The sequence below is a fragment of the Xiphias gladius genome, chromosome 14 (assembly GCF_016859285.1).
Source record: "Xiphias gladius isolate SHS-SW01 ecotype Sanya breed wild chromosome 14, ASM1685928v1, whole genome shotgun sequence".
NCBI classification, from domain to species: domain Eukaryota; kingdom Metazoa; phylum Chordata; class Actinopteri; order Istiophoriformes; family Xiphiidae; genus Xiphias; species Xiphias gladius.
In genome coordinates, this window is record NC_053413.1 from 22,762,428 (window position 1) to 22,784,693 (window position 22,266).

A 22,266-nucleotide genomic window follows, 5' to 3' on the forward strand; every position below is an offset into this window, starting at 1 on the left:
TGATCTATGGGGGAGAAAAGTGCAGGTTTTGTAGTTAAACATTAAACTGATTAAACTGCACTACTGTTCATTTCCCTTTTAGTCAAAAACCGATTCAGTTTTTAACGAAAAAGAGCACTTCCTTCCAGGGATGGGATTCAAAATCATTTTATTGACTCTGAATCCATTTCCAAATCCGTTTACGGAATCGTAATCCTTTCTAATCCCTTATCCCTAACGTTAATAGCACATTAGAGCTCCTCGCGGTTCCAAAGTTTTGGACACGAAATGGACCCAACAATTATCAAGACAGAGAGACCGGATCCAAGGGGAACCCGAGGACAGCCAGACCCGACCCAAATAGACCGAAGGATGATCAGTCCCGATCCAAAATGCAGTCAACCTGAACAGACCCACAGAGAGTGAGAGCACAAAGGGCAGCAATATGATAAGAATAGTGCCCTAACAATGAATGTAAAGTCATAAAACCAAAAATAATTAGTCTCTATGCTTCAAAGACAAATTTCTATAAATAATAAGTCCTATTTCGAACCTCTAGCACCAACAATAAAACATTCTGTAACATTCTGTGCCCAACTGGGTAATAGACACAAGAACTTTCATTCAAAGGTATAAAATTTCCTAAAATATGCTCAGCTTCAGTTCCCTCATCAGAACAAGCTCCAGTGAGCTGCCACGTTTAATTCTCACCAATTTCAATTCAGTTTTGTGGCTTTGCCGTCTCTGATTGTGATTTTTTTTTTTTTTTTTTTTTTTTTTTTTTTTTTCACCAAAGGTATTAATGAGAAACTCTTCCTTGTGTAACTTTCACCTGCAGCACTTGTCAGAGGTCTGCACATTTCTGCACAGTTTTCCTATGTGATTAGAAAGTATTACCAACATTTCAGGTGCACTCATTTTCAGTTTTACCTAAATTGTTTAAGTAATCTAGCAAAACTTTCGGCTTGTTTAAAACCTGTATGATTGTCTGGCTTGATTATTGTAGTTGTAAGTTGCAGCCCTTCATTATCAAGGGCTGCAACAAACGATTATTTTCATAATTAATCTGCAGGATATTTTCTCGATTATTCGTTTTGTCTATAAAATGTCGGAAAATAGAGAAAAATGTCCGTTAGGATTTCCCACAGACCAGGGATGTCTTCGGATGTTGCGTTTTGTCCGACAAACGATCCAAACCCACAGGTATTCAGTTTACTGTCACGTACGGCAAAAGCATGAAATCCTCACATTTGATAAGCTGGAAACAGCAAATGACTAAAACGATGCTTTTTTTTGGTTGCAATACCAAGAATCCTCGCTGGGACGAACTGGCAGCAAGGCAGAGTGGCAGCGCTGTATCCAGCTCTACGGAAGCCCATTTCTGCCAATGTGATGGGGGGGAAAAAAAAAAAAAAGATCCTGTAAGTCATTATAATGACACACTTTCCAAAAAATAAGGACTTGGTGTCTCAAGTCGTTATTGGTCGTTATTGGTCGTTATTTGCGTCATTTCATTATATGCCTCCAAGCAGGCGACAGCCGTGGCCGGAGGCATCATGTTTTCGGGTTGACCGTCCGTTCGTCCCATTCTTGTGAACGTGATATCTCAGGAGGCGCTTGAGGGAATTTCTTCAAATTTGGCACAAACGTCCACTTGGACTCAAGTATGACCTGATTAGAATCCTGTGGTCAAAGGTCCAGGTCACTGTGACTCCACAAAACTCGTTTTTGGCCATAACTCAAGAATTCATATGCTAATTATGATAAAAATACACTTACCTTTCATTATACCTTTTTATTAAATTCCTTCAAAGTCTTCACTACATATATTTTACGCGTCTGGACAGACACGGATGCCAACTGCAACTCGACTGGTTGGCCGAGGCATACAACTTGCGAAGCGGTAATTCTACTTCCGTACTCCGGCTGGTTTGTAGTCGGGAGTCACAGCAGCAGTCACAGTGTGGGTATTCGCTCCTAAATTCACGACGAAGGCTGTCTTTGGTGGCCGGAGCTACAAACTCTTTCTGTTTTTAGGAGTGAAGACATACCTTGCTCTTCATCTTGTGACCAGAATTCCTGGTAGGACGGGCACATCACAAGCGTGTAATTGGACGACCTTGTCATGGTCATGTGTACCATGACAGGGAAATGGTGTCAATGATGTCAATGATTTGATGCAATACACAGGAGTAAATCAGGGTTTCAGCTTTATTATTTCAAGGTTAGGTGAGCTTTACACTTGTCCCTTCAACAGATATTTTACAGTACAAACTACATCCACGTTAAGATATTAAAACTGGCTTGGCTTTGGTTTCCCTTAAATGATGACGGCATTTTCTCAGTTGAGGTTTACTGGCAAGATGTTCCGGGAAAACAGATTCAAACCCCTTAGACCCAAGCCATGGAAATTTGTATTTGCAGACCCTGCTAGTAGTACCAGAAGGGTGGAAGGTGTAATTGGGAAATTTTGCACAAGTACGAAACTGCAATAACAATACCTTTTCTATAGTCCTCTGCAGAAAATTAACGAATCATTGTTTCACCAAAGGGAGGAGAAGTTTGCAAACACCATCTGAATATCATTTGTTTTTAGCTGCATCTACAGCTCAACGTACATCTCAGTATAATGCGAACGAAGCTTTATATAGGCCCTCATAAATTCAGTAAAAGATCATTTCTACATAGCTTGTTGACACTCTTCCTCCGTGCATAAATCCAGCGCACATGTCTTCATAGACTCATACAAGCCACGGCTTTCGTCTGGACTCTTTCAGGCTCTCTGCTTGATGGACAGTGTGAGGACACTCAGCAGGAGAAGCAAAGCTGGCAGGGAAAGAGACCAGAAACGCTTATCAGAAAATGGTTGTTCATTAAACTCTTCTTTCACCTCTCTCCATTCTTTTACACTGAAGCGCGGTTCAGTAAAAGATTTGGAACAGAAATCATCACAAAGAGAAACAAAAGTCAAAATTTTCTCACTTAACATCTACTGGTATAAAGAAGTGCAGATACTTTTGGTTCTATTCGTCCAGGTTTTGAGATATGTCTCCCGCCTCTACCTCACTTCAGTGGAGGTAAGTGGAAATGTACTTTGCAGTGCTCAGACTTAATGGAAATGGATGCACCTGTTAATTTAAAAAAAAAAATTCCATTCGTCTCCATTGTATTTGGGTGGAGGCAGAAACTGAATGATGCCTTAAAAGCCGGACAAATAAATCCAAAACTCTCTGCATGCTGCATGGCTACCACTAGAGGTAATAGAGAAATATATATGGTTTTTTGTTTGTTTTGTTTTGTTTTAGAGAAGCAACCCTTCGAGAGTTTAATCCTATCAAGTTTAAGGCAATATCTGTATGATTACAATGATCCTCTTGCAGATAAAGAAAACCAGCTTATCGCATACTTAGTCACATTATTTTTTCAGTTCCGTTCTGTGGGAATTAGGTAGAAAATAAGTTTGTTAGTATAACTGCTGAAATTTTATAGCATGGAGTGTGTTGTATTTGTTGATCACCATCACTTTGAAACACAAAACTAAGGAATTTCCAGTGCAATTATGGCAGCTCAAAGATGTGAAGAAGTTAGTCTTTCTAAGACACTCCAATGGATACTGAAGACTGTTTATGAACTATCTGTTAAATTAGGACCCTGAATCCCTCTCGAATAGAGCGTCTGAAGTAGTAAGTGTAAACATGAAAGGACAGTGTGTTTTTTACCGTGAGGGCGGAGAACACTACTGGCTCCTGATGTCGTACTGGACATTGTTGTGGGTGCTGCTGTGGGGGCAACGTTGCTGGTCGGGTCGGATATGTTCAGAAGGCCGCCGTTCAAGACGATTTCGATAGGATTTATATCTGAAGAATAAAAGCCAGAGTAAAAACGATTTGGAAGTTAATGCATGTCCTCACAGATGGCTGTGTGGATGAGCTAATAACATAAATGAAATGGGAGCATTTAATTCACCTTAATATACATCTGAAATATTATGTGAATCACTATCACTTTGAAAGAGAAAGCAGTCAATCCTTGCAGATATCTAAAGAAGAAGAGTTCGCTGAGCTTAAAAATCAGTGATGATATTTTTGATTGATTCTTATTTATGGCTACAACATGAAAGCAGTAATTGTTTTGGCATTTATACCACTAATCTGGTGTCAAATATGTTTGTATTTACATGGAAAAACATATGGTGAAGATTATTTTTCCACATATGGTCAATTTGTCCTCAGTAAACACAGACCACTCCTTAAATTTATACTTTTTGTATTTTATTCATGTATTAACATACAGTTTGCTTGGTGGGGGGCACATGATCAACAACGACAGATGCTGTGTAACTTCAAATAAAGGATTTCTTTTTTAAAGAATCTAAGTTTCTACACGAGCGTGCATCCACTTACCTCCGTTGTAAACACCAGTCCCCAAGAAGACAAAGTAGGACTCGTTACGGCTGCTCCTGTCTTCTCCGGGCGGTATGAAATTGCTGACGTTGAACCTACAGCGGATCACGTTGTCAGTTATCTTCCCCTCGATGTCTGACATTTCCTGAAAAGGATAGGTGACAATAAAGTAAAAGAGTGTAAACTAAAATAAGATGAAGTTGAAGTTTGATCAATCCCTTTTAAGACATTCTACTTCTTATCAGCACCAAGAAACCAGCAGACATTTCAAGTCAGTTTAAAATTGTACATTACCGTGAAGCCACAATGTAATCTTTTGACATTGGAGTCGGCACATATGCTGACAAATTAAAGAGAAACCCTGGATAAACAGTATGGTGGGTCACTAACTAGTTTGAGCATGAAAATAATGTAAATCATATGATGTGGTCTTCACAGTCATCAGATCTCATCCAGACTTAACAGCTCTGGCAGATTTTGGAGTGAAGTGTCTGACAGCGATCTAAAACACCATCATCAAAACATCAAATGATTTGGAAGAATGGTATTCATCTCTAAAAAAGAAGCTTGTGGTGGTGAGAACACCTTAGTAGGACATTTTATGTTTTAACTTTTAACTTGTTACCCATCTGTGTTTAAAATTTCAGGTCTCTGCAAGTTTATTGCCATACAGATGAATATATGACAACTGAAACATAATCCCAGTCTGAAAGGTGGGAACAATTTTGACTTTAGGGTTTCTTTTAAATATCTGATCAATAATTGCATTAAATAAACTGCAAAAAATAACATAAAATAAAAAAATAATGACTTCATCATCCTTAAGTGCTCACAAGTTCATGCACATTACACTTTCTGTTCATCCCATTTCGTATAAACAAGTAATTTTCCTCATGTGTGGAGGATAAATTAAATGCAATATTTGTTTATCCCTCGATATGTCAGTGCAGTCCTCACCGAAAACGAAGTCTCGAACTCAGCATTTAAGTTATCTCTGTCTTGTACGTCGGTGTTAAACGGAGCAACAGCGTTCACCGCATTGATACAAATGAAAACTGTGCTTTTACCCTGAGGACAGAAACAGTGGTGAAAAATTAAATTCCCTCCTTACAGTGAAGACAAGGCAAGTTACACAGTCAAAAAGTGTCCTTGTTCAAGCGAGAAATAGATCAATAATGTGATGAAATCGTCCAGACAATAGTTTAGCCTCCAGCCCTTCTTTATTTGTGAGTTAGCCTGTAATGACTAATGTCTTTGGAGCCTTGTGCATTATTTCTACGTGCTAGCTGCAAGCATACTTCACTGAGTTTGTCTCTAAGCTATACACAAGCACGTAGAGGTCATTATAAGGTACGGCTAAAGTGGAATTTTGAATGCCCAAACCTATATGTGATTAAAGATTAAGTTCATCAAAAAGAACCCAGGTATTCAGCCAAATTTTGGCTGTTTTTTTGGTGGACTAATGCTAGCTTATTAGCCTTGCTAGCTATTTGGACAGTTCAGGAAACATTGTGAAATGTTGGCAGTCCCTATCAACTCAATAAATAACTTAACAAGTAAATAAATGTCACGTGGCCGTGTCATATTGTTTGTGTTCAGTTGGTCATGAATCAATATTGAACAAGACCAGTAGCATACGTAAAGAAGCAAGTCAGTTTGCCTTTGCTGGGAACATGGACATCGTTACAGGGTGTTACATAACAAAAACGGATGCTGTGTGGATATATTTATCATTAACCTGGTACAATTTTTGGCAGGTGTGTGTCATTAACCTGTTACCTTGGATATCATAAAACTGCCCAGATAGCGCATTTAATTGTTCTCCTTGAATCTAGACTGTTGGATTTAGGGAAGGGGATGTGGTCTGGCCTGGCCTCAAATTCCTCTGAAGGACCAAACTCCGGCAGGCCAAATCTTTTTGGAGGATTTGTACAATCATACAGAATATGTGAGACACGGTATGTTAACAGGTCTCCATTAATCTCTATTAACAACCATTCAATGTAAGTCTGTCTTTAGAAATGTCAAAAAATCAGGCATTTGGTAGATCTTCCTGCAAAAAGTAACTTGACATTGACGCTACAAATTCCTGTCACAGAATGCAAGAGCAATTGTCCAGTTGGTCAAAAAGATTATTGAAATTAGTCACTTGTAGTTGCTTTTTTTACTTTTAGCATTAAATGTTAACTAGTTAACAGATTTTTCCTTTCTGTCCCCACAAGAACCTTTTATTGTGATTGGTATTGTGTTCATAGTACGAGCAATCTTAATGTCTTGAGTTTTCTTATTGGGTTATTTATCGTGTTTAGGTTTTCTGTTTTTATGAGGCCTTTCTGCAAAAAACATTTCTTCTTGGGGGATGGTAATGATATTATCTGAAATGAAGGTAACGTAAACATTTCACTAGTTTTAAGTGTTTTACTTTGAATATGTCTAAGGTAAGTCCCACTGCGATGTAATCCGTTGAGCGTCCTCTGAGTTCGAAGGAAATGTTGAGACCATCGGCAGCCTCAACGGGAGTGGTGACCAGAGACGTAAACAGACAACTGCCGCATGATGCGGGATCACAGTCGTCTGGTGTCTCCAGACACAGTTTAGTGACTCCACAACCTTCTCGAGTGATCTCCACCTGGTATTCACGCAGACATATACAATCAGTAACACACACAGTAGACATTTAACAGCTTCTAATTTGCAGTTGGTCCGGCTGAGTTAAATTATGTTCTCCTGCTGGACAATGAAAACCCTTTTGTGATAACATACATCCAATAAATAATATATATGTTTCCAGTAGAATGATTTCCCTTTGAGGCTAAAACCTATTACTTTCTGAACTGGTTTGGTTGGAGGACATTGAAATGAGTCAGAAATTCTAGCTGACTCTACATTTTTTATGTTTGTTTTTACATGTAAATGTGCAGACATAAGTAAAAGTGGTGATGGCAGAGTTAAAGGGGCACACAGCAATTTGACACATGAATTTCAGATTTTTAAAAATCATATTGTTGTGGGTTCACTTTGTTGAAGTGCATTTCTAAATCACTGGAGTCATCTGCAAAATATAAACCTATGCAAAAGAGATGTTCAAAATCTTTTTTTTTTGGAAAAAGCTATTCATTTAAACTGAGTAAAGCTGCTTCTTGGGAAAGGACCTCTAAATGCCATATTTGGAGAAAATTAAGACGAACCTCTGGTTCGATTTGACACATTCCTTGGCCCACAAAAACCATGAATGCAGCGACCATCAGAATCAATCCTCGTTCCATTCCTACCAGGGAGACAAAAAAAAAAAATACATTAAAAGAGCAAATACTAAAAATCAAATAAGCGAGATCTCATTTTTGAACCTTTTACCAAAAGATATTAGAGCTCTTAAAAACTTTAAGACATTAATACGTTTTTTAGCATGTTTTTGTTTTTTTTTTCACCAAAATCTTGACTATAACATTTTTTAATTTTACATTTTCTAGTTCCCACACTTCATGTCTACAATTGCTGATATGTAAAAGTACTAAGGCTTTGGAGGGAAATTAGTCAGCAGTGTACCCTAGGCCTCCTTTTGTGTGCCGACCCTATCCATAACATCTTAAAAATGGCCAAAATGTTTTTTCATTATTTCAGGACATAATGTTTTTTTTTTGTTTTTTTTAAACAGATAATTTTAGAAGTTGAAATTAAGCACAATTATAACAAAGTTTTTGACTGTAATTCTACCAAGTAAACATATTTGGTCCAGTGAAAAGATGTTCAGTTGTACAAAAACAGAATCCATATTCATAGATTAGAATTTACATTGCTATAGAAAATAATGAATTAAAGGCTTTTATTATTTTGTCATGCATACAGCTACTGTATGTCCAGCCTACATGGGTTTACAAATTCAAATTCATATAAGCCAAATCCAGAGTGCTGCATATTTTTTTCTGAAAAAATATTACAAAAAAGTTAAAAGAAAGAAAGAAAACCAACTTGAGTAACATTCACGATCAGATCTTCAGACCGTCACCGTTTACAGTAAAATTCAAAAATCCCTGACGCAGTACCATGCTATACTACAATAGTGGAGAAATCAGAGTGAATACTATTTAAATAGTCCATCTTGCCTTGTTTTCCAGGCATTGGGGACAAAGTTATCAAACTTAAAAACAGCTAAATTAAAACTTACTAATTAAAACTATTTCCATTTTTGATCACCAGTACACAAAAAATATTTTTCAGGGTTTGGTTGAGCCATTTCATGGAAAATGCTCTCTTAAATCATCATTGTTTCCACAGTACAAAAGTAAATGTTACTCTTATTCCGCTTCTTTCACTGTCTGTCAAATAAACTAGTTACTATTACTTGAATTCTTAAAAATAAAATAATTAAACTACATAAGATAATGAAAAAAAATTATAACAACAATTAAAAATAAGTATTGCTAATCCACAGATAAAAATGTGGTTTGATGAAGTTTTGAGAGACTTACTTATGCTGCAAAGGTCAAATGTTGAGCTGAAAGAAGGTTCTTTGTTCAGCTGTTCCTGCTCCTCTGAGTGTCTGCGATCCCGACCTGAACAATTTAAATTTCCAAAGAGCAGCACCAATGTTCCCGGTGGTGATGGTGATGCAGCATCCTGAAGAGGGTGTGTCTTTGAAAGAATTCACCTGACTGACTATCTGCCCTGCAGGTGTTCACTTCCATTATGTCTGTACCAACTGAATGGTTTCTCAGAAGCGAATAAAGCCATTGTCGAGGGGAAATTCGTTTTTGGTTTGCTGAACAGGAGTAGTTCAATTTATTCAAGAGTGTATTTTAGTTCAAAGTTTGGATTGTTGAACCTGGTCCTAGTTAATTGTTCACCCACTTTATACATTAACAAATAGTTAATTAATAAATAAAATGTCATCTATGATCTTTCAGTTAATCCGAATTATTAATCTACTTTTATATAAACTCGTGAAAGGGGAGACATTTTACTTTAAATCCCCCATTTAGCAATAATGAATTAATCATTATACAATCATTCAATAGATTGTTGCAGCTACATTATAATGTATTCATAAGCAGATATAAGGACATTTTAAGTGTTTATTAATGTACAGCATTTGTCCACAATTACAACCTCTCCTTTTAAAACACAGAGTCAAGAAGTGCTTTACCTAATTTGAAAGTGCTTTACATAAGATGAAAAAAATGCATCAGAACAACATAGATACAATGAGAGGGGGACAGAATTACAGTTATAGTGCAGTTACAATGCATTAATTACTTGCCCCAATTTCAATTAAGGACATAAAAATTCAGTTTTAATAGTAGAATTAAAAATGAAGTATAAAAAAAATGCTGAATTAAAAGTGAAGTAGAGAATGCAAAATTATTGTATGCAGTGTTTTACGATACATATTTCAATTAGGATTAAAACGCTTGTGTTTTTCTAGTGAGGAGTTTTAGTTTTTAACTGTGTAAAATTCTGTCTTGCTCTCTTACAGCACTGGCAGCACATTGTGATTTTATGATTATAAGTTTATGGTAAATCAAACTGGAACATTAACCCCAGGGCACTTTACAATCCATCGTCACCTGCCAATGAAACTATATTACAGACACCGTGCTGACAGAAATGCGAATGTTCGGTATCATTAAGACAAATGGCATCTTGCTGAAAGTCAATGTACTCTGCATTCTAACATTCCTGTCAGGTTAGTGTTATTTTCGTGTTTATGTCTTCTGCTCCAGTAGAGAAGATCGATTTGTTCCGAGAAGTTAAGAATACTGGAATATCATTTTGATCCCATCTTCCCGCTCCGTATATTTTATAGTAAAGATTATAGTATAAATCTACAAATCTATCAAATGCGCATCAAAATTGTGCATCAAAAGGAGATGAATTTGTAATGTTACTGTATTTTAAAACATACGTAAGGTTAATTTCGGAGTACACTGTGCCAGCGTTCAATATCGTTAAATTTGACTTTTAACACACCAACATCGGCAAGGATTCGTTGTTTCACCCCGTTTTTACACCTGTCAAAGCTGAAAAGGCCTCTGAAACTGTATTTAGTCCTTTTTAGAGGCTTTTAGACTCTCTCCTGAGACTGATCAAACTTCCTTTGTTCTTACTAGTTCTTTTAAACGGTGTAACCTGTTCAACGACAGGAGAAACTCTGGAAAAGGAAGAATTAATTCTCCGAAAGACATTCCTCTACAAAGAAAAAGAAGGCTGTTTTTGTGACATCGGGAAGAAACCTCCATTTTCTCAGTGGTGCCTACGGTGAATAAAAGCTCAAAACAGAATAAAGGTAATGTAGAGGGGGAGCCTGTCCGTACTTCTCCTGAAACTAAATGTCAAAGAGAAATTCATCTTCTACACCGGTGCATTGGTATTCTTCAGTGCACCAGAACCAGCAGCTAGCAGTTTTCTTTTCTTAAAGCATTGAAAGTGTGTACAATGTGCCTATACAATACAGTACACAGAACTGGGTATCACCTGCCAGTGCCCAGTGAAAACAGAGTAGTAGTTGATAAAGTGCCGGAATATTCAAATCAAATAGAAGTTTAAGATGCTTTGAGCTAATTGCTAACAAGAGAGAAACGGAAAAACCCTGCACACTGTCCATCACTTGTACCCGCTTGATTGACGTCATTTAGGTCTGTGGTTTATGATCCCACGCACGTGCCCATAAACCCTTCGGGAGTGTAAGACAGAGTAGTGACCGCTATGTGCTAACGTCAACATGCTAACATACTCGCTATGACAATGCTAACACGAGGAGGTTTAGCAGGTAATCTTTACCATACCTGCTAAGATTGGCTGATCAACACTAAACACAAAATACTAGGGAGGAATTAGTCCCAATAATGTTGACAAATAAGTGTTCCATTACCTATAAATAAAATCAAGATTTACAAAGGTGTATGACGATTTGCGGGAAATTCATGGAGGTCACCAATGCGTCTTCCAATCCGCAAATATAAAACCCTATGAGCAAATGTAAAATAATTTTATAAATAAATACATCGCAACTTGAATAAATATTAGTATTTTCCATACATATGTTCAATGTCAAGTTCATAGATCTGATCAAATTTGCTTTTGAAAATCTTCCTGTGCATGTAAATATCTAAGAATATTTATTAAGTTCTTTTGCATTTTCACACAGATTGTTAAATGAGTGTTCACTGATCGCCTGACACAGGGATTATATTGTATTTCTGTGTCTTTCCACAGTCTCTGATCCACAAATGTAAGCTGCATATAAGTGCTGATGGAAAACTCAATCGTCACGCTTTTTAGCACATTCATGTGTAATTTCAAAAATGGTAAAGGTTTCATTTTTCCAAAAAGATGAATTAGCCCGTCGCCCTATGATTAAACGACAAGTATTTTTACATGTAGTATTCCGGCGTCATGGTTCATTAACTTCGGTAACTTCAGATTCGCCGACTCCATTGTTTTTGTCACGTCCGCAGTCTGCCAGTCGACCTAGTAGATGTTTGGATATTTTATTGTATTAGTGAAACTTTTGACGGGAAATGTCAGCCTGTCCAAAATCATTAAGAGTCATCCTTTGGGGAACATGAATATTTATACCACATTCAATGGCAATTCATTCAGTGAGTCGAGATACTTCAGTCTTGAACCAAGTGGTGGACCAACACCGTGACAACACCGTGTTTACATTTAATCTTTTATTATGGAAACCCATGAAATTCAATGCTAAAAGATAGTAAACATTTTTAAATGGAGTGCTAAATGACAAAATAACTGACACGTCTAATACTGGAGCTGCAGTTCCTCTAATGACCGCCGAGAAAACCTGGACTGAATTGACGTGACTGAGAAAACAGAGAAACTCCCAACTTCTTTATTAACATACACAGTCAGTATATTTTATTACCAAAGGTGCTATATATAAGGTCTCTCTGCTGCCGAGCGTGGTTTCTTGCGTGGTTTCTTGCCGTGTTGCGAGGGCCCGGGATAGCTGGTTAGCACGCTAACCTCCGTAGAAGCAAAGAAGCAAAACAAGAGTTAACATTGATGTTGCTTTCCACCGCTGGAGACAGCTCTTGGCGAGTTAAGGAATAAAGTTTGATGCTGAACTCGCAACGTTTCTTCCGGACAGCTGTTAATGCTAACGTTGGCTGTGTAGTGATAGTAAAAACTCACATATAGTACCTTAAATGGTGATTTAAAAACATAACAGCTTCGCTATAAAGATATTCAGACGTGACTTCAGAGGGGTCATGCCCCACCTCAGCTCCACACTCCACATCTACTTTGCGCACACTTGGATTTCTTGGCTCCAGAAAGGGTTCGTTCGCCCATTTCATAACTTGTGAATGAAGTCAATAAGTCTATGTTTTCCTTTGCATTCTTTGGTCTATCAAAGGTTTGAAACAGGAATTTCCACCAGCCATTTGTGTCAGACTGCTCACGCCTCTGGCTCTTTTCCCTGATCAACTATTAGTAATAACACGACAATGGGGATTTTACTTTGGTGACAAAAATAATTTTAGGTTACAAAACTGTTTTAAATATCTCCTGTTCAAATGACAATTTACATTTTCGATAAACTTCCACCAAACACAGGTAGCCACATCACGACGGCGTCTTTCCTTCAGGAGAATCTAAAACTGTGGGAAGCACCCTTCACAACAAAGTTTTAGTTTAAAACAGCTTTCAGTAACATTGATCCCTCAGCGCTCTGCGTAAATCTGTTCATTCTGTAGGTCTGGTCAGTCTGACCAAAATACTTACCTTTAATGAGCTGTGCCCAATGCAGTGTGCGGCTGTTTGTTAACAGTAAAGAAAGACCGAGCAAAGACCACGAAAGAAAGAAAAACACACACACAAAATTACTAAAAAGACATGCAAAAACAATCAAAAACAGATGCAAAAAGACCCAAAAGGCCAGAAAGTAGACACAAAATGAGTAATAAGAAATGAAAAACAGGTAAAAGGAGACACTGAACAAGTACAAATGGATGCAAAAAGGCCACAAAGAAACACAAAATGGGTTGTCTCTCTCTCTGTCTGTGGGTGTGAGAACTCAAATCAATATCTTTGGGATTTCAATTCAATTCAATTCAATTTTATTTATGTAGCGCCAAATCATAATAGAGGTTATCTCTGGGCACTTGTCATGTTAATTTGGACTGTTAATTTGAAAATATTACCTTGGGCTTTGGGGAAACCGTAATGGGCATTTTGACTGTTTTTCTGACATTTATAGACCGAACGATTAATCGATTCGTTGTGGCAACAATCATCAATACAGAAACAGATCACTCAGTGTTGAAAACATTTTCCATTGTCCCGTGGGTAACCCATGCAGGTGTTTTTAGTTGCACGTTCTCCCCGGGCCTGTGTGAATGTGTGCAGACTGTGATTGATCTACAACTTGCACGGTTTCTTTTCCTTTTGGCGAGCTCCACGCTGCTCCGAACTGAAAACACCAGGGTGGGTGTGTGCAAGGTCTTTGAGGGAAAAATCCTACATTTAGATAGATTAACAGAAGGTTGTGTCTTAACTCCGTTACTCTACTTTTATGAAGTCAACAGCTTTACTTTAGTTTTTTATTCTTTTATTTTTGAAAGCCCTTCTGATGGAAAGTGGGCTCCATACATTTGTACTTCATCCTGTGTTTCTATCTATTACAATAATTAGTTCTACAAGTCTTTATTTAAAATAGGTCTTTTCAAAAGTACTCAAGTAAAGTATCCTTTACTTAAGTAAAAGTACCATTACATTAATATAAAAATTCTCCGTTACAATTTTATCAGCAAAACATACCTTTTACCCCGTTCGGGAGTAGAATGTTTCCTGTGACAGATATTTGAGTCAGTCTGACGTTATCAAAACGTTACTACTCATGCATCTGTGTTGAGCAGCATTTTACTGCTGTAGCCGCTCAAGGTAAAACTGGTTTTGTCTACTTTATATACAGTTAGCTAGTTTAGTGGTGAGATGATTCATGGGAGAGGAAAGAATTTGATGTATGACAGCAGCACTTTAACACGCTCCTGGTTCAGCTCTCTGCTACTCCCCAGTGGTGATCAGCTATTATGATACCAGAGCACCAAAAAAAAATAAAAAGAAAAATAAAAAAGCATCTTTAATCAAGTGTGTCATCTGTATTTTCACGTCTCAAAACCACCCTGATCTTTTTACTGCTATGTTTCTGTCGGGCACAGAACAATTAGTATTAGTTTTAGTTACAAAAAGCTTATATACACTTTCATTGTGGAGGTGACGTTAGTGGCCTCTTCAAACTCTCTGTATTACAGGAGTCCTCGTGCATCTCAAAGGTTAATCTCCGCTGCTTCGCAAGGTAGCAGTGAAAAGAAAAGAGCGAGTGAGTCATTTTGAGTGGAGTTGAAAATTCAAAAAGACATAACAGCATCATGTTTCAATAACTAATAATTTATTTGTTCAACAAGAAACCGGCACCGTGGAAAATCAACGCTCACCTGTATAAAAATACAGAACAGTGAAGATATAAAACATCAGTGGTGACAACAGACACAAGAGCAGGTGCACCATTGCACCATATTCCAGACACATTAAGAAGCGGTCGCGGCTGACGTTCAACGTTCGACGCACAGACGCCTGGTTGAATTGCACCGAGTGAAAATCTGTCTGTGACGAAAACAATGATCCGATGACTTAATTACAGATGTTATTATTCCATCCCCCTGCTCTATTTACCAGAGCAAGTTTTTGTAGTGCCTGAAATACGACGACTGCACGAAAAGACTTTTACGCCTGAGTGTGCAACAACTTGAGTAAGTCGTTATCGTGAAGCATTAACAAAATACTAGCAGCCTCTATGCCGTATTTTATATCATGTCAAGTCAGATTTTCTAGGAAATCTGCTCCACAGATTCTTATACAGATGCTGTGGCGAAAGGTATTTTATACAAAGCAACTAGAGGCCTTCAGTAGTAAAAAGAAGGAGACAGATGTTCAAACTCCTCCTTGGAAAGATTTGAAACTTTCTGCAAACTTTTGCAAAAATGTTAGAATATTTAAAAGATGCCATAATTAGATAAAATTCTATATATAGAGGCTTTAAAGAGCCATGCAGTTCATTTTGGTTTTATGTTCTAGAAAGCAACAGAATGATGAAAATGTTCCTGGTGTTAACTTAAAAAAAAAAAAAAAAAAAAATTTAAATCAAAGTTGCACTGAAAAGAAAAGAAAATCCCATTCACCTGCTTTGAATCGGCAGAAATTGTCTAAACCGAACAAATAATAGATAAAATAAAAAGAAAACAGCTAAATATATTCATGTTTATGCATGGCTACATACTACTAGAGGTTTTATTTTCAACAAAAACCAGAGATGGTTTAATCCTCCCTGCTTCTCAGCAGGGAGTTCACGCCATGATTGAGTTATCATTTATGATTAAGTTGATAGTGGTGTGCTGAGGTTTAACGTTTACAGACACCACGGATTGCAGCTTTGCAGGATCAGTCTCGTAACTTTATCTGCTGTCAACCAATCCAATGAAAAGACGAAAACCAACAGCGCATTGTTTGACAAGGTTTTTTTCCCCCGTGTTGTCCAAGAACGGTTTAACACACATCAAGAAGTCCCAGCGTTGGAATGTTGCTCCATTAGCCGTGCGATGTCGTAACCTGGTGACTGTACATCCACTTATACACACGCAGCAGCTCAGTAATGCGATTTCTCTCCCGCACCCCACCCCGTTCTCGAATCACGGTTTTTCTTATTTTAACTGTATATAATTGTGAACGCTCCTCCGGGCTGCACATACGTAAACACGCATGGAGGTCCTTCGGATGTGTGCGCGTGGCTGATTTCTTTTATCTAGTAAGTTTACGTGTGGTGTTTTTTTGTTTCCTTTTTCCAAACCCACCTCCCACTAGGAGTTAAATCAACCAAACACATGTACACACGGTACATAGTTGAGATTTGGGAGGTCCGACAGTTGGTTCCACTCCTCCGCGACCAACGGCCGCAACAGTAACATGAGGTGAAATCCATCGGGGGAAATCAGGTTTCCTTAATCCCTTACCTTGATTACGAAAACCAGGTTACTTGTTTACATGGGTTTTTTTTTTTTAGGCTAGTGTTTTTATTGCTTTTTTTAAAATTGTTTTTATCTTATATTATAACAAAAGAACTGATAAATAACCATTAACATTTCTAATGCTACAATGAGTGATGGAAATTTCATGTATGTTCGCCGCCCTGCCGTGGTCAGTGGGTCTATCTTTATCTCATATGACTGATTGATTGATGATACCACAGCTCATGGGCTGCTTTCACGTTTTTTTTTTTCTCTCTTTGGGCGCCTATTTGGTGTCAGATCAGCGATCCTCGATAACCGGCCGCATTCGGGTTCAGCGGCCGCCGTCCCGTCATCTTTCTAGTGCGCGTTAAAGCTGAATATTCTGCCAGTCAGCATGCAGTTAGGACTTTGCTGCTCGTCCCGATCACAAACCTTTGTGAAGCAGGTTTGTCCTTGTATGTCAGACACATGAAAAAGATTTTGGAACTGAATAGCTCTTCCACCTACCCTCAAGTATTGAGAGACGGATTAACGCATTGTTGATTTTGGTCTTTTCGTATAATTTGGTCACAATAAAGAAAGTGCAGAATAACTTCGTATTCATCCATTAAAACTAAATATACAGTCCGTCTTCCAGCAGACCGTTGGATCGCGGTCGAGATCCCCGGCGGCTGTGTTCACGCTCTCTGTCTCTGTCACTTTCTCTCCTATCTCTGTCCCTCCTCCGACTCTCTCCATCCTCCCTCTTCTTCCTCCTCTCCTCCTCCTCCACCTCCTCACCTCCTGCCCTCTCAAATTGCCTCCTCGCGCTCTCAACCCTGCTCCCTCGTTTCTCATCATGCGGGGCCGTCCCTCTCCCCCACTCTCTTTCCCTCCTCGTCGCTGTTTCATGATTTCGATGTGGCTCTTTCCTCGCGTGGCTTCTTCCGTGATCTTCTTGTTTTGTCTCTCTCTTAGATTCTTCCTTCCTTCCTTCTTTACCTTCTCTTTTCTCTTCTCTCCTTTTTGTCATCTCGGCTCTCCAGTCTTTTACTCCTCTCTGCTCCTCCGTCCTGTCACTTTCTTTTCCAGTGAGTCTCTCCACATCTCTGCTGCTGCTTCCTCTCTCCTTACCAGTTTCTCTGGTTTCATGTTTACTCCCTCTTTCTCCGAGTTGGTCGCTTCTGCTGCAATGCCCCCTCATACTCCCACTTTGCTCCTCTCTCTCTTTATTCGCTGATTTCCATTCATGCTTTATCCCTGTCTCAGCCTCTCTGCTGCTCTTGCTTCTTTGACTCACTCTCTCAGTTTTGACTCTTTCTGAACTCTGCTTTCCACTCCAGTCGTCTTGTTTCGAATGACCCCACTTGCTCTCAATTTCCTCCTTTTCTTTGACAGCCACCTGTTTCTGTTTTTCGTTTGTCTTTTTGTTTGTACCAGTGTCTTCTTTTGCCTTGTCGGGCTCCTTCTCATATTTGTCTTTTCCAGCTGTTATTCGGTTCTCAGTCTCTTTGTCTTTTTTGCTTCCTTTCTGAGATTGTTCTTGTAAAACTTCCGCTTTAGCTGCTTTGCCAATTTTCTCATTTTTCTGCTCTTTTTCCTCATCGGCTAACTTCACTAAGTTGGACTCCGGCTTGCTTTCTCCTTCGCCTTTTTCCTTATTTTCCTTCTTTCCCTCTTTCTTTGCATCATTTTCTCCGTTTTCCTCCTTCTCCTCCTTTTCCTTTGGATCTCCTTTTTCCTTAGAGCTCTTCTCCTCCTTTTTCTCCTTACTTTTCAGACTTTCCTTCTCCATCTCTTTACTCTTCTTCTGCTCTTCCTCAGCCTTCTTGTCCAGTTTCTCCTCCAGGAGGTCCAGCTCCTCCTCCAGCTCAGCCAGCTTCTTCGGATCCGACTCCAAATCGTCTTCAACTTCCACCTCCACCTCCTCGATCTCCTCGTACTCCTCCACCTCGATGCCGTCCATTGTTTTCTGCAGCTGCGTCTTCACCTTGTTCAGCTCCAGGAGACCGTCTTGGAGGTCTTTACAAACCTCCCTGATCTTGGTGGCGAATTTGGTCTTGGCGCCTTTGCGGAGCTCATGGGAGTCTTTGGCGAGGAAGAAAACATCCAGAGCCAGGAAGAGGGCCGACATGACCCCTGTGGTGACGGTGATGGCCTGGGCAGCTTTGACGGCGCCGCCTGCAGCGCCCAGTACCTGTACAGTGCTAATGAGTTTGTCAGTGTTGATCATCAGGGCTTTCCCGGCGCGACCACCCTCCTTCACCACATGTTTAATGTTGTGGTTCAGAGCCTTTTTGGCTGCACTCTGAGAGAATTTCTCAAAGTCCCACTCCTGCAGGGTGTCCATACCTTCCTACAAGAGGAACAGAGACAAGAAAGGAAGGTAAATACTGTCTCAGAGAGGAAATATCTTTTTCAATAGACACATTTTCACCTGGCATTATATCACATTATATATTTCACAAGGACTTCTCACCATAAATGAAGTTTAATTTCTAAAACAAAAAAATCTGATGTTATCCTTTCATATTTGTTACATTATCAGTAGAACATCATTTACTCAAATGTATACCATCTTAGGGGTTCCCTTCAGTTACTTCCATCTTAAAATGTTTCTGTGTGGTTGGCGCTATTTTTTCTCCACCTCAGATATATTACAGGGATCTCAGGTGTATTATATCTCAAACAGTCGGATCAAAGTGTTAATGAAGCGCTAAAAATCTCAGGATGTCACCAACAGTTTTCCCAGGAGAGGGGACGAGAGTTAGGTGATAATTTCTGTGAAACAAAGGAAATTGAAATCCCGGTACATTAGTGTATTTCTCTTCCCATGTAGCGGGCTTTTGCAGGGTTCGCCAAGTTAAATTTAAGGCCTTCTTGATACCACATAGAAGGCCATTCAATACCAATATACCGATACCAATATCAAAGAAAACCGGTAAGGATGATATTGACAAATTGCATGAATTTAAGGGTATTAAATCACATTTCTGTCTGCACTTCCCAGCAGTGTATAGCAATAATTGTGTGTAGCACGGTAAGTTTTCAATTGTAATTGAAAGCTCAAGACATGACATTTTCAGTGCACACATTTCCTCCTTTACTTAGCCTGTATGTAGTGGCAGTGGCTCCTATCGTGTTAATATGTGCATCAGTTAATTCCTTGTGGACGGGTGTTGGCTGGTACTGCTACACAAACGCACCCTTGCTTGTAAATCAATCAGTGCAGTTCCATTACTATTGTGATGTCCATGTGAAATGTAAAAATAAATTTACTAGCTAACTAAACTGAAACTGCCACCCTGTCTAGTTAGCTAGCTAAAAATGCAAAAACACAATTGTGGGATCAAACATTAAGATAACTGAGCTCTTTTTAATGCTACAACTCACAACGCTGCAGCGTAAAGTTCAACAGCCACCAAAACTAAAATCTGAATTTGGATAGAAATTGACTTTATTTGACTATTCACTTGCACTACTGACATTTTTCCATTGACTGATGTCTATACCAGGGCTGAAGCGATTAATTGATCAATTGATTCGTGGATCGAGAGAACATTAATCAACTACAAGTAATCTATCAAAAGAAAACAGCATTCAAACATTCCAGCTCCTCTAATGGGAAGATCTGCTAGTCGTTACAGCTTTACAGCACTATAAATTTAACATCTATATAGCTTGAAACTGTTGGTCAGACAAAATGTTACCTTACACTCAACTTGTGATGCTCGTTTTTCACAGTTCTGATATTTTATAGACTAAACATTTCACTGACTAGTTGAAAAAAAATAGACCCTGGGCTGATTTTAAATCGGCCGATATTGGCCTATCACAGGTATATCGGTATCGGCGTGTACGTTGTCTGATATGCGCTGATATGAATTTTTTTTTTTTTTTTTTTTTTTTTTTTTAAAAACAGAACATGATGCAGAAAAAGATTCTTGCGGTAATTAAGAAATGGTGCCGCCATATGGTTTGTCCAGCAGAACGCGCTCTGACTCCATTGTAGATAATACAAGACCATAAAATACTATCATACAGTAGTAGACAATACTCTCAGCACTGTGTGCAGCACGTGTAGCAGAGTACCCGTAACAGCTGGAGCGGAGTCAAGCGGTGTCTTCACGGCTAGTTGCTAGCTAGTTTGTGAAATACATTGCTGGAATGTTAATAAACAACCACCGCATCATTTTCCCTTTTCAGATTAACTCTAACATAGGCAGCTGGGGCCTCTCTGTGTGGAGTTTGCATGTTCTCCCTGTGCCTGCGTGGGCTTCCTCCAGGTGCTCGGGCTTGCTGCCACAGCCCAAAGACATGCAGGTTAGTTGGTGACTCTAAATTGCCCGTAGGTGTGAATGCGAGCGTTACTGGTTGTTTGTCTCTATAGGTCGGCCCTGTGGTGCACTGGTGACCTTTCCAGCGATTTCATGCTGGGAAATTTGTGACACAACTGCAAAGCCCGTGTGAGATCAATCTAAATTTCTAAAGCACAAACTCCAATCAAACATTTCCCCACCTGAACGAACTCCAAACACTCTCTGATGTCTTTGATCTCCTCCTGGTAGCCCTGGATCATCTTCTCCACCTTCTTTCTGTCCATGTTGGAGTGAACTGTGTCCGTGATATTAGCCGTCGCCGAGGTGATGCTGCCTGCTGTCGCCACACTGATCCCCACTGCCGTGACAATAATAGAGGCACCAAAAGTGAAAGGCGCCAGAATGAGCCCTGTGATCGTTGCCACGCTGCCCGCGACACTGGCCACCCCTCCGCCCACAGCAGCCGTTACCGTTTTCCTGTGGAACTGATCCGCGGCGTCGGCCAGAGCCAAAAGCTCCAGGATGTGATGCTGTAAGGTGGCGCCCCGCTGGTTGAAAAGACGCACAAAGACACGAGCTGCCATGTAGACACGATCAGCTGCCTGCTCCATAGCCCTGGAGAGAGAGAGACGAGAGCTGTAAGGGCTTAAAACTCATGAGATAAAAGGTCTGACAAACAGTCAGAAAGCAGTTTCCTACACGTAGAGCGGATCGGTTAGTCAATTCATCGACTCAGCGGTTGACAGAGAAATAGTGGGCAAATATTTTGATCACTGTTTTAATCATTTGTGATGCTACGATAGAAGAAAATTCAACACATTCTCAGTTTCCAGCTTCTCAAACAGCAGGATTTGCTGCTTCTCTTTGTCACATATGATAGTAAACTGAGAAAATTGGGGTTTTGGACTGTTGCTCAGACGAAACAAGACAATTCAAGACGGCTCTGAGAGGTTATGACTTCAATTTTTTCTCTATTTTTTGATATTTATAAATGTGAATGAAAATAGTTATCCGCTGCAGCCCTACCTACGTGCATGTGTCCCAAGTGACAGTTGCAGGTGGACACAGGAAAACATGAGCTCTTAACACATTTACATTTATCGTTTGAACCCCAAAGATGACAAACACTGGACGAGGAAACATATATCCAGCAATAAGCATATCCAAAAAAAACAAAAACAAAAACAAAAGCCCCAAAATGCCAAATAAAATTCTCTGGGAAAAATTTCAATGAAAGAAAAAAAAGAAAAGAAACTATGCTTACATTTCTTCATCCTCCTCCCTGAAATTGGATGTCTCGTTCCACTCCGTCCAACCTGGACACCAGAAGCAGAAATAATACATTTAGTATAAAGGAGCTAATACATAAAACAGTGTTGTTTTTTTTAAACCCTTATGTCTTTAACATTACATCAAACGTGTCAACATGGACTGTAATTTCCAAAACCAAAGTGCTTTTTCAAATTCAAGGGGAATACTGTCCCACTAACCTTTTACTGTGTTCCACCACTCCATCAATTCATCACTTTCCTGAAAACAAAGACATTAGCCCATGAAGGGACA

General features: G+C 39.2%; 2 protein-coding genes across 13 annotated transcripts in view; both read right to left on the reverse strand.

The window, feature by feature from the left end:
* Positions 1–2,752: 2,752 nt before the first annotated feature.
* On the reverse strand, positions 2,753–8,911 carry LOC120798988 (putative ferric-chelate reductase 1). The gene is made up of 7 exons (XM_040143787.1): positions 8,852–8,911; positions 7,571–7,650; positions 6,805–7,011; positions 5,340–5,450; positions 4,383–4,527; positions 3,699–3,836; positions 2,753–2,805 (listed from the first exon to the last, which is right to left on the reverse strand). The coding sequence occupies exons 2-7, from the start codon at positions 7,646–7,648 to the stop codon at positions 2,753–2,755; spliced, it is 732 nt and encodes a 243-aa protein (XP_039999721.1). The 5' UTR covers positions 7,649–7,650; positions 8,852–8,911.
* Positions 8,912–14,802: 5,891 nt separating this feature from the next.
* LOC120799021 overlaps positions 14,803–22,266 on the reverse strand; it is a 29,245-nt gene continuing 21,781 nt past the window's right edge. For 11 of the 12 annotated variants that reach the window (XM_040143838.1, XM_040143840.1, XM_040143843.1 and 8 more), the window contains 4 exons: positions 22,194–22,233; positions 21,968–22,019; positions 20,904–21,318; positions 14,803–18,740 (listed from right to left, as the gene is read on the reverse strand). In XM_040143838.1, the coding sequence (XP_039999772.1) occupies positions 17,019–18,740; positions 20,904–21,318; positions 21,968–22,019; positions 22,194–22,233 (2,229 nt within the window). In that variant the 3' untranslated portion in view covers positions 14,803–17,018. The remainder of the gene's footprint in view (positions 18,741–20,903; positions 21,319–21,967; positions 22,020–22,193; positions 22,234–22,266) is intronic. The other variant, XR_005708772.1, reaches the window with a different exon arrangement.